At 31.6% G+C, this 16,740-nt stretch overlaps 1 protein-coding gene across 2 annotated transcripts; it reads left to right on the top strand.

Moving 5' to 3' along the window:
- Positions 1–2,873: 2,873 nt before the first annotated feature.
- Positions 2,874–7,700, top strand: LOC131148642 (protein LIGHT-DEPENDENT SHORT HYPOCOTYLS 10). Of its 2 annotated transcripts, XM_058098488.1 has the most exons (3): positions 2,874–3,317; positions 3,464–3,912; positions 7,316–7,700. In XM_058098488.1, the coding sequence occupies exons 1-2, from the start codon at positions 3,226–3,228 to the stop codon at positions 3,894–3,896; spliced, it is 525 nt and encodes a 174-aa protein (XP_057954471.1). In that variant the 5' UTR covers positions 2,874–3,225; the 3' UTR covers positions 3,897–3,912; positions 7,316–7,700. The 2 variants fall into 2 exon arrangements, with proteins under 2 accessions (XP_057954471.1, XP_057954472.1); XM_058098489.1 differs by having other exon boundaries at positions 3,022–3,317; positions 3,464–7,700.
- The last annotated feature ends 9,040 nt before the right edge of the window (positions 7,701–16,740 follow it).

A 16,740-nucleotide genomic window follows, 5' to 3' on the forward strand; every position in this document is an offset into this window, starting at 1 on the left:
TATATATGCATGGAATATTATGAACGCGTGAAGTGGGCTATTTGTCTTTTATGTACATGTACTTCTACGGTGTTTAAATTCAATTTTGGACAAAATATTCTACAACGTACTAATTGCATATGTTTCTCCTAGCTTAATTTAAGAAATTCAGCTTTTTTTTTCATGAGTGTGTATGGGGTTTACATAATTCAAAATTTTGTAATATTATATTTAATTTTTAAAATATTAGTAAATATTTAATTTAATCAAATTTTCTCCAAGGAATATTGAATTGCCGTCATGATCTATCACTAAATAGGTGTCAGATGGAAACCATCTTTTATAAACAATGTCGCTTTAATAGGTCACTTCAGTTCATGATCGATCTCTCTTTTAAGAGTGCTTGAATCCATATATAGTTCTTACGTCACTGAGTCATGATTGAGTGGTTTATCATTTTTTTCTTAAATTACTTAAGATATAATGCGAATATTACAGTAACTTTTAAAACGGAGTAAAATTAAATGAGAAAACGTTCTAAACTGTCTGATAAATCATTTAGAAGTGTTAGGCGCATCGAACGGTGATCCCTATAAACTTGGGGCCTGGGGTATCTTGCTCGTGGGGTCCTTGGGAGATTGGTCGGCTGTCATCCCCATCAACCTGACGTGTACCTTAGGTTTCCCCTCACTGCTACTAAATCATGGCAAGTGGGATTGTATGTGCAAGAAGAACCAATTAAATTAGGTTTACAGTGAGATAAAAAAAGCCTCACATTTGCGCCTAATCTCCTTCACAGTGAAAGACTAATTATGAGCTGCTTAATTTGGGCTCCTTAATTTATTATTAACTGCGATATAAATAAATGTACATGTTGATCGACATAGAGATCTTCTTGATGAAAACCCAAAGAGCTTTTGCATAGGGCAGGATCCCACTCGAGTTCAATAGTTTCCCCTTCACAGACTCCATTCGCTATTCTTTAGATTGCTCCATCTTCCCATAACCAATTATATATATATATATATATATATATATATATATATATATATATATATATATAAGTTTATGACACATCATGGAATGGGGGGCAGGTTTTGGCCTCTGGCCACAATAATTGACCCATGCTGGGTGGTGGTGCATCTTCAAGATATAAATATATAAATATATATATATATATATATATATATATATATGTTCATTAATTTAATATTATTTATTTACACTTTTTTTTTAATATATATCATCAAGTAGTTAGAATCATTCTTTTTCTTTTTTTTTTCTTCAGATGTAAAAAAAAAAAAAAAGTATTATTGAGAAAAAAAAAAAAAAGGAATGTTAACAAGCAGTATAATTTGACTTGTAGCAGATTTTTGGATATATATATATACAGTTTAAACCTATTCATGCTAAAAAAAGTTATTTAAAAGCTCAAACTATTAGGTGAGACCTATATAATAATTTTTAATATCTCTAATATGTCTTGAATGATACTTGAAAGTTCAACCCATTAGGCTAAATGAAGGGTAGAGAAAGAATGTGTAGGTCCATAAAATTTTGTGCTAAAATTTTTATTTAAATTTAAATCATAAAGGAATGATGAATGAAATCTAAGATATTTTTGTCAGAAAGGCTTTAATGTCATAATAAAAATATAAATGGTTCAATGGGTGAGTTTTTTGTTAATACTATTTTTCAATATTTCTAACACAAATACAATTGGATCAAATTAGCAATTAGCATGATCATATATATATATATTTTTTTTTGGGTACTAAAAAATTTCATATTTGTTGTTATATATTAGTGTTATATACATTTGAGTCTCTTTTTTCACTTGCAAAGGCTACAAAAAAATTGTCAAAAATTATGAATAGAACTTAGGATATGTACTCGTTTTAATTATTTATTTTCATTTGATTATGTGACATTCTATAATAGATTCTCTAAAATCAAAAAAAGTTAGTAAAATAGTAAAATCAATGTAATAAATGATGTGACCAAAGAGGTCAAAAATTTTGAATAGAAATATAGAATGTAAATATCATTTTCTAATGTTGCATGCATGCAGCCACCACACTTTTTCCTTTTTTTAAAGAGATGCTCCTATAAATATAAATATATAAACACCTTAAGTTCTAGAAAAACAGATTTTCGGGTGTGTATATATATATATATATATATATGTATAACAATGCTAGTAAGAGTACGTAAACTCTTTCATTCGATCAAATGCCAGCTAGGGTTTGTATAGCCATGAATTGATCCAGTTATCTTTGATAAGGACAACCTTAACAATGACACAAAATCTTAGGTATAGATCTCATTCACATCTACCCTCCTCCTTCTTTATATTACCCATATATATAAATATGTACCATATATGCTACCTACCTATCAAGAATATATATTAAGCTACCTATATATATACACACACACGACATGCCCTAGCAGCTACTAGCTACGAGTATATTCATAATTTTAATTTTTGCCCCAATATTTAAGATATAATTTATGAAATTATAATAAGTGATAAAATATATGTTTTTTTAAAGAAAATATATTTTATTTTTACTTTTATTTAATTTTATTATAATATTTTAGTAAAGAAAATAATATTACAAGTACTGGGCCGGGGATGGAGGGCAGGGATTAAAAATGAAGTGATCGAGGGGTAACCTAGCTAACTTATAGTGCATGTAGTTGCGCACCGACTAGTGAATGGGCAAGGTCTACACAATAATGGTGATTAGGCTTAGCTCTTACTAAAATAATAAGAATTATGTTGACAAACGGCGTACTACCCATTCATTTTTAATTATTGTATGCTAATGGGCAAACGTATAGTTGATGCTAATATTTACTATAATCCCACTAAAATTTAAAAAAGAAAAAAACTAAAGATACAGTAGTGAGAGAGAGAGAGAGAGAGAGAGAGAGAGAGAGAGAGAGAGAGAGAGAGAGAGAGAGAGAGAGAGAGAGAGACGGATGATGAAGAAAAGAAAATAAAAGAAAGAAACAGAAAGCAAGTTCATATGGCCCATGGCATGTCTACCCAGTAGGCCCATGACGTGATCGTCATCTTCCTTCCACTTCCCCCTTCCTAGCTTTCTCCCTCCTTCTTCACTATTCCTTTTCCCTCCACACTGCCACCCCCCCCAAAACCATTTTTAATTTCCCCTTATTAATTATTTGCTTATTAAATTAATCCCACCCTCTCATTCCCTCCGTCCCCGATCCGTACGCATGTCGATCGAGCGAGGAAAAGAAGTTGGAGAAGGCTCCTCCTCCAGAATCCCCGGCGATCTCCCCCACCAGCAGCCCGCCACTCCGAGCCGGTACCGCTCACTCGCTCTCTCTCCCTCTTTAATTATTTCTCCTCCTCCTCTAATTAGTTTTTAATTAATTGATCTCTGCGCATTTCTGTATTTTTTTAATTTTTTTTTTTCGATTTTGATTCTCATTTTGTGTTTGAGTTAATTAGGTACGAGTCGCAGAAGAGGAGAGACTGGAACACTTTTGGGCAGTACTTGAAGAACCAGAGGCCGCCGGTGCCGCTGTCACAGTGCAATTGCAACCATGTCCTCGACTTTCTCAGGTACCTTGATCAGTTCGGGAAGACCAAGGTGCACCTGCAAGGATGCATGTTTTTTGGGCAGCCGGAGCCGCCGGCGCCGTGCACCTGCCCCCTCAGGCAGGCCTGGGGTAGCCTGGACGCGCTCATCGGTCGCCTCCGGGCGGCTTACGAGGAGAACGGGGGCTCGCCGGAGACTAACCCTTTTGCCAGTGGTGCAATAAGGGTTTATCTTAGAGAGATTAGGGAATCCCAAGCTAAGGCAAGGGGGATTCCGTACAAGAAGAAGAAGAAGAAGCCCAATCAAGGCGGTAGTGAATCAAATTCCATGCAGTTCTCTTGATTCTATCTTGAAAATGGTATGTGTTTTTCGTGTGTGTGTGTGTGTGTGTGTGTGTGTTTTTTCTTAATTACCAAATTCCCTCTTCTTCTTTTGAATGTTTTTCAATTTTTTTTTAAAAAAATTACAGAATGATTATTACATAATTAGGGAGGCTAAATAAATCTGTGATGCTAACCAACACCAATAATAGGAAACTTTATGAAATCAAGACTGTAAATTAAAATTATGCTAGATGGTACATATATATATATAGATATATTGCATATATACAGCTAGCTTTGAATTTAAACCCTGAAAGATAACAATTGGTGGCAGTAAAAGGTGGGACGAGCGATAGCAATCATATAAATTTTAATATAAACAGTACGCACTACAGCTACGTACTGGTTTATATGTAGCGTTCATTTGGAAGTGAATATATTCAATCTCCAGAATAAGGAATTAATCTCATTCCTTTCATTTATGCTAAACCCTAGATAAACCCCACCAACCTAGAAATCATTGCTTGCTCTTCATAATCACTTTGAGACTGGCATTAAAGCAATCTGCACATAGAAATCACCCTGCTAATCTCAGTAACTTTACTTTTACTATCATTTATTTTCAATAGCATCAAACGTAATCTGCACTGTATCACACACACACACACACACACACACGCTCATTCATATTCAATCTGAACATAATAATTAAGAAAGATAATTAATTTAATTAACATTTTTTATTTACTCCAAATTTGAACCCTCTCCCTCGCCCTCCCTGGCCGATATATGATTCAAGAGAATCATACTGTCTCACCCTTCCCCCAGTCTTCCCCTTCTCCTCCTCTTATCATGAATACCAAAAGAAAAACGTGTTTCTTTTTTCCTAATTAATGTGTTATCTTTTTTCTTACTTGAATGGGACGATTTCGCTCAAAGCATAGCAGAAGTATGCCATGGATACAGAGAGAAGAGGAAAACTGAGGAGATTACAAAGAAAATTGAGAATGTTTAAATTAATTAATATAATATCTCACATTTGCAAGTTTAACCTTTTCTTAGATTTAGCCTTTTTGGGATTCTGCAGATTTGGTGCTCCCATAAGCTATCATTTGAGATTCCAATGCTCTCACACGTTAATGTATATATTATAAATGAAAGAATGATTAAATTAAGTTTAAGGTTTCTTGTACATCTTTTTAATTAATGAATAGTTTAGTGCTTTTAATTTGCAGGGACTTGTCGCATTGTGTATTTTTTAAGCATCACAAGATCAACTAAACCTTGTACTTAATCATTAATTTTGATTTTTATTAGCCCATGCCATATCCATACAAATAATATCTTACTCATTGCTCTTCTTTTAACACATAAAGAGATCATCTTAAGGGCAGTTTTGAAAATTTAGCAAGCATCTCCATCTATAATTGTCCTTTGTACCTCAACAAGATATGAGCTACTTGTCCGTGTAGCACTTAACCTTTTTCGATTCCATAACAATGGAATATTGTCTTTGTGCTTTGAAATTTTTGTTAGATAGCTTTGTCATTAAACTTTTCTATTGGGGTGATCACGTACACACTGATTTTTTTAGTTTTTATTTTTCTTATTGTTTTGCTTTTGTTCTTGTATGTCCATTTTTTTTTTTTTTTTTCTCTTTCTTTTAAGATACATTGTAGTAATGCCCATTTTCCCACATCTAGCCACTCAACACCTAATTATCTCCCTAGCAGGGGTGTAGATGGAGGAGGAGCATCCTCAACAGATATTTGTATGACACATGCCTACCAAGAAAGATCAAAGATCAAATTATTGATATTACAGTGATGATAATATGGTCTATCACTGGCCTTTGATGGCTCTCGGTAGGCTAAGTGTCATACAAATTTAATATATTATTAGATTGAGGGTGATTTCGTGCATCCCTGTTAAGGAGAAAATCTTCGACCTCTTAACCTTTTCTCATGGGGAAGTTCTCAATATATATATATATATATATATATATTGATTGATTTGGGTCACAAGTTCACAATATTTTTTCTACGCTCAGAAAGTGTTCAATGATTGATTAGTGATCAAACTAAGATCAGTAGCTTAATTTTCTATGTTTTAAGCATATATATATGCACCTAGCTTATAGATGAGATGTTTATTTATGTAGACTAAACTATAATAATACCGCAGCCAAACATGTAGGTGCATGGATGTAGCCATACATATAAAACAATATCCTAAGGCATTTTGGTATGTAGACTGCATTATTGAAAGTGAGGGGTTGGGTTCCACATGTACAGTACTACTAACCTTGTGAATACCAACCAACTAGATTCATGTAGTGTAGCTATGGACATTAGAGTAATCACATTAATTATGACTTTTTCCAATCATTAAAATTAATTATATATATATAATCACCCGAAACATGGATTGTGCAAGTCGGATATGATTTTTATTCCACTGATTGGGTCTTATTATTTTCTTCTTGAACTCATAATGTTCTCGGATCTCAATCATAGTTAGCCAAATATCTTTGCATAGTATGGATTTGAAATTGTGGGATTTTCAGAAAAAGGAGAGTAAGTTTTCATCAAACTCCACTATTTCAAGTTTGAAGTACTCGATAGTCTTAAATGCAATATTAATTGGTAGGTTACAAAATGCACTTTAGTTATATGGCTGCTGGATCTACTCTGGTTGCTAACTGTTCATCGTAAATGAGAAATCAGTTTGTGCTGTTTATTTTTAAATTACACTATTCTTTCTTGAGAATTTTGCATTTTGTAGTGGATTGTTTGCATGATGTTTCAATTCCCCTTCTTGTACAAGGGATATTCACAAACAATTATTTCTGTGTATTAATGTCCGTCCAGTCCCGCTCGTCTCTGTGAGTAGTTTCAAGGCCATTATAAGATCCTCTTAACTCTTTCTCTTTAACACCTAGGTTTTGAGGATGAGCTCTCTAACATGGTATCAGAGTTGGGCCTTGGATTGTCTGACTCCTCCGTGGGTTGGATTTCTCGCTGCTTAGCTCCTCCGTGAGCTGGACTTCTCCTCGTCTCATTTCTCCCCATGGGCTCTCCTCGTCTCAATTCTCCCCATGGGTTCTCGTCGCCTCATTTCTCCTATGGGCTCGAGGGGGAGTATTAATGTCCGTCCAGTCCCATATTGTTTCTGAAAGCAGTTCCAAGGCCAATATAAGATTTTCTTAACTCTCTTTCCTTAACGCCTAGGTTCTGAGGATGAACTCTCTAATACTGAGGAAATGTAGCATGTGCATATGTGTTTGGACACAAACCGAGGTTGCAACTAAAATAAAATGACTTCATTTTTGTGTATGGCGATGAATTCAAATTAATAAAAACCCAACTGATCAATTTATGTGTAGTTCTGGGCAGTGGCATGTAAATGTTAATAGAAACCGATCATTTTTGGCTGCAGGATCACATGGCGTGCAAAGGAATGAATGTGGATGGATCAAAAGGGGATAAATATGCTGCTAAAACGGGAAGAAAATTCTATGGAAGCTGCAGCTAGCTAGCTACTGCTGTGATTACTGCATATTTGTGTTAGCGGATGATAGTTATAATCAGGGATTTGATTTAAATAACTCAGTACTACTGATGCCCATCGAGTTGGTCGACGTACGTACGTAGGAGTCCCCATTTTGTTTGCCTCTGGAAATTTGTAAGCTGTTGTTATATCTACAAACTCTTTATTTAGCCCAAGTTCCATCTATGCATAAACTATCAATTATTAGCTGCCTTCTTTGTAGTAAAAATAATTACAATTTCTCCTATATATTATATATGCATCCTTCAAATCACTTAATTTTTCTCACATATATTAACATCTCTCTCTCTCTCTCTCTCTCTCTCTCTCTCTCTCTCTCTCTCTCTCTCTCTCTCTCTCTCTCTCTCTCTCTCTCTCTCTCTCTTTATATATATATATATATATCCCTTCATCTGAGCTCTAGACAATTAGACTTGCCCAACCCTCTTCAGCAGTAACTGATATAGTGTGACTCAAATATCTCAACCAGACTTTTCCCCACCCCACCCACCTCAGGGTTAAGAGACCATTGAATAATTTAATCAATTTTAGTTCTTCCTTCTCCCTCCTCATCATCAATTTGACTTCTTCCTTCACCATTTCTCTTGTAGTCAATGTCATTATAGTTGTGAACATAGAAATATATATATATATATATACTCAACCATGCAAAATGTTTAATAATGGGATGTTCGTACGAAAACAAGAAAAAAAAAAAAAGGAAAGATCATAGGAAGTGATGATCAATTAGTATGCGTATTGTATTCATCTTTTCTTTTCATTTCTTTTCTTCTTTTTTGTTTTTCCGTTCTCTTTGCTTTTCTTGTTTTGTTTTGTTTTTTTTTTTGTTTTTTGTTTTTCTTTTTCCTGCTGCTAAGATGTGTACATATACTTTCTTATTCCTAATGCTCTATGCCAAAATTAAAATTACATATACTTTCTTATTCCTAATGCTCTATGCCAAACTTAAAATGGATATCCCTTTACTGTCAAATGAGCTCTATCTATTGTTTATATATTATTAATAGGACTGATTTGGAATTTTACTATTATTATCAATATTATTATTAACTAATTTCACTCAGAGTCAAATATATATCGATATTCTAATTTCCAAAAGAGAAAGAAAAAAAAATCTATTTTTAAAGATTTCCCTAAATTTTAAGTTTTTGAATTGACATTCAATCCTTTTTCATTTATCTCTTTTTCTAGCTAGTTCTCTCTATCCGCATCATTTTTGTTTCATTTTTACTTCTTTTGTGAATTCGTAATCTCAGATCATATTTCAATACATCAACTTAGATTTTCAGCCTTCATTCTATCCCATTTCCCATTGTAATATTGAAAATAATTGAGCTCTTGAAGATGGAAATGACCATTCCTTAGTCTTAGCCCAACCATCTTGAGGAGCAATTGTGTTAATCAAATATGATGTTGGTGCAGTCCCCTCTAGCTCTCATTATATTCCTTAAAACAATTCCGAAAGAATAGAAGAGGTTCCTAGTTCAAAATGTACAACCTACTAACCTAAATAAATACTTCGGCGTAATAAATCAGGAAATAAATTCTTTTAATATATATATATATATATATGTATATTTTAAACTGATATATCAGGAAATAAATTCTTTTATGGTAGCGAGATTTGCCACGTGTCATTATGGGAATTCCAATAGAAGAATTTATTACCAGGGTAAAAATGGTTGGAATTATTTTTAAAATTTAATAAATATATACTATACAATATATTTTGTCTCCACAAGAATCATAAAATTAATTTTAATTAATATTTATCAAAATTATAAATATATATATATATATATACCATGTTATATTTTTGTTTACATATATTATAAGTAAGTTATTATTTTTCAGTCGCAAATAAATTTATATTATATGTGCATGTTCATAATATTATTGAATTTTTTCATACAACATGCAATTTTTATAAATATTATATTATTCATATGAATTTATCAATAATTGTCAATTATACTGAACAAATAATATAAGATAATGTGTTAAATTGTGATATTATTGTTAAAACTAATCATTGAACTACATATAGATGACAATTAATCTTACACATAAAAAAGTTACACCAAAATATTATTTATATTATATATTTTCATGGTAATATTTAATGAAATAGTAAATTCCAAATATGATTTTCCTACGCACTTTTTTTTTTAATTAATAATAAGGTTGTATTTATATTCAGTTTCATATTAAAATAATATATAGTTTCAATTTTGTATTGTTATAATTGATCTTAATATTTGAATTATCTTATAATCATTATCTTAATATTTCAATTATCTTATAATTATTATATATTATGAAAGATCAAAGAAGAATAATGATGAAGTAAGGGAATATGGCTGTCATTGAATTGGTATCAGACAAATTATGCAAACAATTGTGCAGAATTTGTTTATAGTGTGTTTGTATGCTAATCTTTTAAACATAAAATTTAATATTTGAAGTCCATTCATTATTGAAGTGAATGGTGAATAGCTGCCGAAATAAAATCAGTTCACTGTGTTAACCAAGCTTGTAAATAACACCACTAATTATCTATTATACATATTCGTTGTAGTCCTCTATGGCTCTTAAGGTTGGCTAAGAAAGTATAATTTAATTTGAATGTAACTCCTGTCAATAAGTGTTATTTTTGTTTCATTTCCTTTATGTACTAGTAATACCATTATCCTTCATCGGGACAACCAAATCCAGCAGGCAAACTAACGCATTTTTTCCCATGACTGATTGTGGCAAACTAATGCATAATAAATTCTTCTAATGGTATTCCTAGAATGACACGTGGCAAATCTCACTACCATAAAAGAATTTATTTCCTGATTTATTACGTAGAAGATTTATTTCCCGATTTATCATTTTTTTTAAATATTAAAAGAATTTATTTCTCGATTTATTAGGCAGAAGAATTTATTTCCCGATTTATCATTTTTTTTTAAAAATATATTAAAAAGGTAACTCCACATTATGAGGATCACTTCTTACACTACTCAATTTCCTCAAGTTTAACATAAATGGAAAGCCTTCCGAAGGCCATAGAAACTCTCCCTCTTCAAAGTCCTTCCTGTATGTTGGCTTAGAAAAGAGCCTTTAATTGATAAGGACTAGAAATAATAAGAGGTTTTGAATCTAGAGGAAAGTAATTGAAAAAATAGATCAAAAAAATCAAGTATCCATACCTCAACCAATTAAAGGACACACTATTCAGCCACAAGATTGTTGGGGGATCATTTCTATTGCGCCCAATGGAGTTCTCTTGTTGTAGCATATAACCCATAGATCATGTGAGATACTTTTAAACTTAACAATCCTTCTTGGAGCACTAAATGCAACAATGTGCAAAAGCTTTCACCTCTACTTAATTTTAAGAACTATGCCTAGATGTGATACTCAAGCCTCAATCCAATTTTTGTGTGCTCTTTCTACTAATTTAGTGCTTTATCTATCAAACATTTTACCAATGACAAAAGGATGTGAAATAATTTCAAGAATCTCATGGAGTATAGATAGAGGCAAAGGAGAATATTTGCATAAGTATGTCCAATGCTTTAATGTCAAAGCCCTAAAGATACCTAACTTCAACCAACGAGAGATAGTTAATTACTACCTTGATATCTAACTTTGGCAATCCAATTTCAATTTACAATTGTTCAAAGGATACCTTAAAACTTACTTGTCTCAATTCTTAAAAATATCATAATAGGATTGCAATATAATGGGAACCATCATGACTAAGTAAGAAGTAGAGCTAGGGAAGGGCAAGAAGATTGAGAAAGGAAAGTACTAATTAAGGAGAACAACTTGCAAACCTAGATAGAATAATGGAAAAAAAAAAAAAAGTGTATAAAAATGCAATGTGAGGATGCAATTCAAACATATCACGTAGTTAGATAGCTCTAAGTGACTAATATGGATGCAAAGATGAGAACACCCATTGTCCCATTCGGCAAAACAACAATGAAAGGATTCACCCAAACAATTTCAAGCAATGCAATAGTATTTCCTACTTCAAAATGTATAATCCCTACTAACTCGAAGAAACTCATGCCATGATTGGAGTACTTCTCCCACTACTCCTCAGTCTCCCTAAATTGAAGAAAAGCCTATGAAAGTCCAGGATGCTCTCACTCTCGAAGCCTCTTCTATATATTGGCTTAGAAAGTAGCCTTTGATTAAGGAAAAATAAAGAGAAGATCAGGCTTTAAAACTACATGAAAGTAGTTAAAAAAAAAAATAGACCACTTAAATCAAGCATCCATTCCTCAACCAATGGATACATAGTTGAACCACTAAATCATTAATGAACAATATATAATATGAGCAATAAGGTCCTATGAAAGTAGCATAGACTCCATAGCTCATTTGGAGATATTTCTAGACTTAATTATAGTCCTTCTTCGAGCAACAAAATCAATAATGTCCAAAGCTTTCACCATAACTTTGAAGAGATAAGCCTATAGACATCATACTTTATCCTTCTGCATATTGTTCTACAAATTTAGTGCTTTATTATTAACCATTTTGCCAACAAAAAAGAAAAAAGGATATGAAAGAATTTCACAAACATCATGGAGATTATATAGAGGCAAAATAGAATTTTATCACGAGTATATGAACAATTTAATGTCAAAGCCCTAGAGATACCTAACTTTGACCAAAGAAGGGTAGTTACTACCTTGATTATAAACTTTGACAATCCAATTTCACTTTATCCATATATCCAAAGGATTCCTAAAAAAAAAAAAATAGCTACTTATCACGGTTATTGGAAAGAGCATAAAAATATTGCTACATAATAGAAGCCATGCCAACTGAGCATCAAGTAAATCTAAGAAAGTACTAGAAGATCGGGAAAGGAAAGTGCTAGAGTAAACAACTTGAAAACCTAGAGAGAAAAATGAAAAGAAGAGAAGAACGTATCAGAACACAACGTGATGATGAAATTCGAGTATATTACCTAGTTAGATACTCTTAGTGATTAATATTGATGCAAATGTGAGAATATCAACAATTTCATTGGCCAAAACAACAATGAAAGGATTCATCTTAACAATTCCAAGCAATGCATAAGCAAATGAGGTTTCCTAGTTCAAAATGTACAATGCTAGCCAATTTAAAGAAACTCATCACTACAAAAAATTAGGGTATTAGTGAAGAATTAAATTCGTCACTAATACTTATAAATTCGTCACTAATAATATTAGTGGTGACAAATTTATGAGTATTAGTGACGGTTTTAAAATAGTTGTTATATGTATCGTTACTACTAACTTTTAGTGACAAATTAAAAATAAAGAAATAACATATGATCAGATAAAAAAAATTATTTCAAAATATTCAAATACAAATACTAGTACAAATTCAAATCAAAATACAAAAATTTCATTTGTTCAAATAACAATAAAAATTACAAATAGTCAAAAATCGCATCCGACGACTGTAATGCATGCATGCATGGCATCATACTGATGTTATGACAGTCATGAATCCTACAAATTAAAAGTCATTAAAAAAATTAGTATACAAATAGAGAGCTAACACTCAGTATAATCAAGAAAAATAATTATATGATATAACAAATTTGCAAAAATTTCATAATCATGCATATTACACAATTTGTACGATCAATAATAAAGAAAATAATGTCAGTATTTAAAGCTAAACACTGAGTTCACATATTTCTATTGAGTTACACACTTGAAAGGTAAAACTACTTATATATATTATGAGTAATTAACTTTTAATTTTTTGAAAGGTAAAACTGAGTGAATTTATTAATAAACAAAGCTTAAGTCAGAGGCCTGAGGATACAAAAGTGCAGGAAGACCCAAAATAGGAAACCAACAAGGCAATAAAAACAGTGAGCAGCCAACAAATCAACTAGAAAAACTGAAGAGAACACCAATAATAGAAAATGCCAAAGCAGTTGAATCAGCCACCGAGAATTTGATAATGTTCATTAACCATACGTGTAATTATTATCTTAAGATTGAGACACCTTTAGTTATGGAGGTTGTTTTATCTTTTTTTTTTTTTTTTTTTTGTGATAGTGTTTAAAATCATTTAGGCATGTTTAGTCATGAAAATTATTTTATAATTTTTTTATACCATGGTGTTTAAGACCTTTCAAATAGTTGATTAATTTTTTAGGACACGAGGTTAGTCTATCCTTCTACCCTAATCTCCAATTAAATAAATTTATGTCTAATATTTGAATCTTTTGTTGCCCTTTTGATAAACTAAGATGCTTACGTGTAGGTTTTAATTATGTTTTAAAATTTTCATTAATTAACTATTTAATTTGTATTCTTCTTAATCAGTTTGCCATACTAAAAAATAAAATAGTTTTGGAGAAATCCGATAAGTTGAATAGAAGGAAAAATGTGCATATGACTTAAAATATGAGAGGACTTAAAATAGGAGTCATGTTTCATTACATGCTCCTCCTTTTAAAGAGATGCATTTTGAAAAGTTTTGAAGGAAATTGAGAAAAATGAAAGGAAATGAAAGAATAAGTTACTCATAATTTAGGAGAAAATGATAATCCATGCGTGTATATTTTTATATATACATACAAAATAACATACATATAAATTTTGCTAGTAATTTCGATGCAAAGAAAATGCTTAGAATAACTCCAATCTTTTGTAACATACATATAAACAAGAGCAAGGTTATAATGCACAGGCTGTAACCATCATTGGCACACATAGCAGGAGAAGAGTATATATATAGGAAGTAGAGTGCACCCCACCTACTTCAACCACTCTCTTGCCATGACACTAGACTTTTTCCTGTCAATTAAAAAGTAAAACTAAATAAATACAAATAAAATCATTGAAATATATGCAGAATACATTTACCTATCCACTTGTTAGACAAATCCAACTTAGAATTTGACCTTCTCTGCTCAATATTTTAATTAGGACTAATGGAGATGTCAATCCAATCGATATTACTTTAACATTCATTTTATCATAATTATTGTTGTACATGATTTTTATTTTTATTTTTGGGATAATTTTAACGAAATTTCGGTAGCATGCTGTCTATAAATTAGACAATTTCCCATAAAACGTGTACCTGATATGTTCAAATAAGTCATTTATAATTTGGTTCAAGGCACACGAGAACCTATATCCACTACTAGCATGCAATACATATCAACTGCATCTGCCATGCAGGTGAAATTCTAGAATAGCATGCAATCAATGTAGCAATCAATCAACAATTCACAACAGTAGTACGTGTATCCATTAAATTTAGAATATAAATAGTAGATAACAGTGGATAGTATTGAGTTTAGTGTAATATTGTTATTCATCTAGGCATTTGGACATGAAAGTTATGAGATGATGAGAGTATTTAATTTAAAGAATTATGAAGATGATGCTCCCTCTAAGTTATGTATATATTCAACTTATGCCTTTTTCAATTTTTCAAATCCTTAGCCAAGTGTTTCTAATATTTTCAAGGATTTAGGCTCGGCATTGAATGTTTTATGCTTACCGGATCAAAAATATATAAATGAATGCTTCTTTAAATGAACTAAGCCTACATTGCCTCATTTCTTCCTATCTTTCACTCATCCTTTCGAAAATATTTTAACATTCATTTTATCATAATTATTGTTGTACATAGTTTTTTTTTTGGAAAAATTTTAACGAAATTTCGGCAGCATGCTGTCTGTAAATTGGACATTTTTCCATAAAACTTATACCTGATATGTTCAAATAAGTCATTTATAATTCGGTTCAAGGTACACGAGAACCTATATCCATTACTAGCATGCAATACACATCAACTGCATCCGTCATGCAAGAGGCATTCTAGACTAGAATGCAATCGTGTAGCAATCAACAATTCACAACAGTAGTACATGAATCCATTAAATTCAGAATATAAATAGCAGATAACAGTGGATAGTATTGAGTTTAGTGTAATATTGTTATTCATCTAGGCATTTGGACATTAACGTTATGAGATGATGAGAGTATTTAATTTAAAGAATTATGAAGATATTGATCCCTCTGAGTTAAGTATATATTCAACGTATACCTTTTCCAAATTTTCAAATCCTTAGCCAAGTGTTTCTAATATTTTCAAGGATTTAGGCTCGACAATGAATGTTTTAGGCTTACCGGACTAAAAATATATAAATGAAAGCTTCTTTGAATGAACTAAGCCTACATTGCCTCATTTCTTATGATTCCTAACTTTCACTCGTCCTTTCAAAAATATTTTAACATTCATTTTATCATAATTATCGCTGTACGTGGTTCTTTTTTTTTCTTTGGGAAAATTTTAACGAAATTTCTACAGTATGACATCTGTAAATTAGATATTTTCCTATAAAACCTATACCTGATATGTTCAAATAAGTCATTTATAATTTAATTCAAGGCACACGAGAACCTATATCCACTACCAGCAAGCAATACACATCAACTGCATCCGCCATGCAGGAGGCATTCTAGACTAGCATGCAATCATGTAACAATCAACATTTCATAGCAGTAGTACATGTATCCATTAAATTTAGAATATAAATAGCAAATAACAATGGATAGTATTGAGTTTAGTGTAGTATTGTTATTTATCTAGACATTTGAACATGAACGTTATGAGATGACGAGAGCATTTAATTTAAAGAATTATGAAGACGATGCTCCCTCTGAGTTATGTATATATTCAACTTATGCATTTTTCAAATTTTCAAATCCTTAACCAAGTGTTTAAAATATTTTCAAGGATTTAAGCTCGGCAATGAATGCTTTAGGCTTACTGGACCAAAAATATATAAATGAATGCTTCTTTAAATGAATTAAGCCTACGTTGCCTCATTTCTTATGATTCCTAACTTTCACGCATCCTTTCAAAAATATTTTAATATTCATTTTATCATAATTATCGTTGTACATAGTTTTTCGTTTGTTTTTTTTTTTTTGGGAAAATTTTAACGAAATTTCGGCAGCTTGTTGTTTGTAAATTGGACATTTTCCCATAAAACATGGACCTGATATGTTCAAATAAGCCATTTATAATTCAGTTCAAGGCACACGAGAACCTATATCCACAACCAACAGGCAATACACATCAACTGCATCCACCATATAGGAGGCATTCTAGACTAGCATGCAATCATGTATCAATCAACCTTTCACAGCAGTAGTACATGTATCCATTGAATTTAGAATATAAATAGCAAATAATAGTGGATAGTATTGAGTTCAGTGTAGTATTGTTATTTATTTAGACATTTGGACATGAACGTT

This window comes from Malania oleifera, chromosome 2 (genome assembly GCF_029873635.1).
Source record: "Malania oleifera isolate guangnan ecotype guangnan chromosome 2, ASM2987363v1, whole genome shotgun sequence".
NCBI classification, from domain to species: domain Eukaryota; kingdom Viridiplantae; phylum Streptophyta; class Magnoliopsida; order Santalales; family Ximeniaceae; genus Malania; species Malania oleifera.

Bases quoted from the DNA above. Each gene is read 5' to 3' on its own strand.
- LOC131148642 (XM_058098488.1), top strand. From the start codon at position 3,226: ATGTCGATCGAGCGAGGAAAAGAAGTTGGAGAAGGCTCCTCCTCCAGA. The intron at 3,318-3,463 runs GTACCGCTCACT...TGAGTTAATTAG, and splicing joins CAGCCCGCCACTCCGAGCCG to GTACGAGTCGCAGAAGAGGA.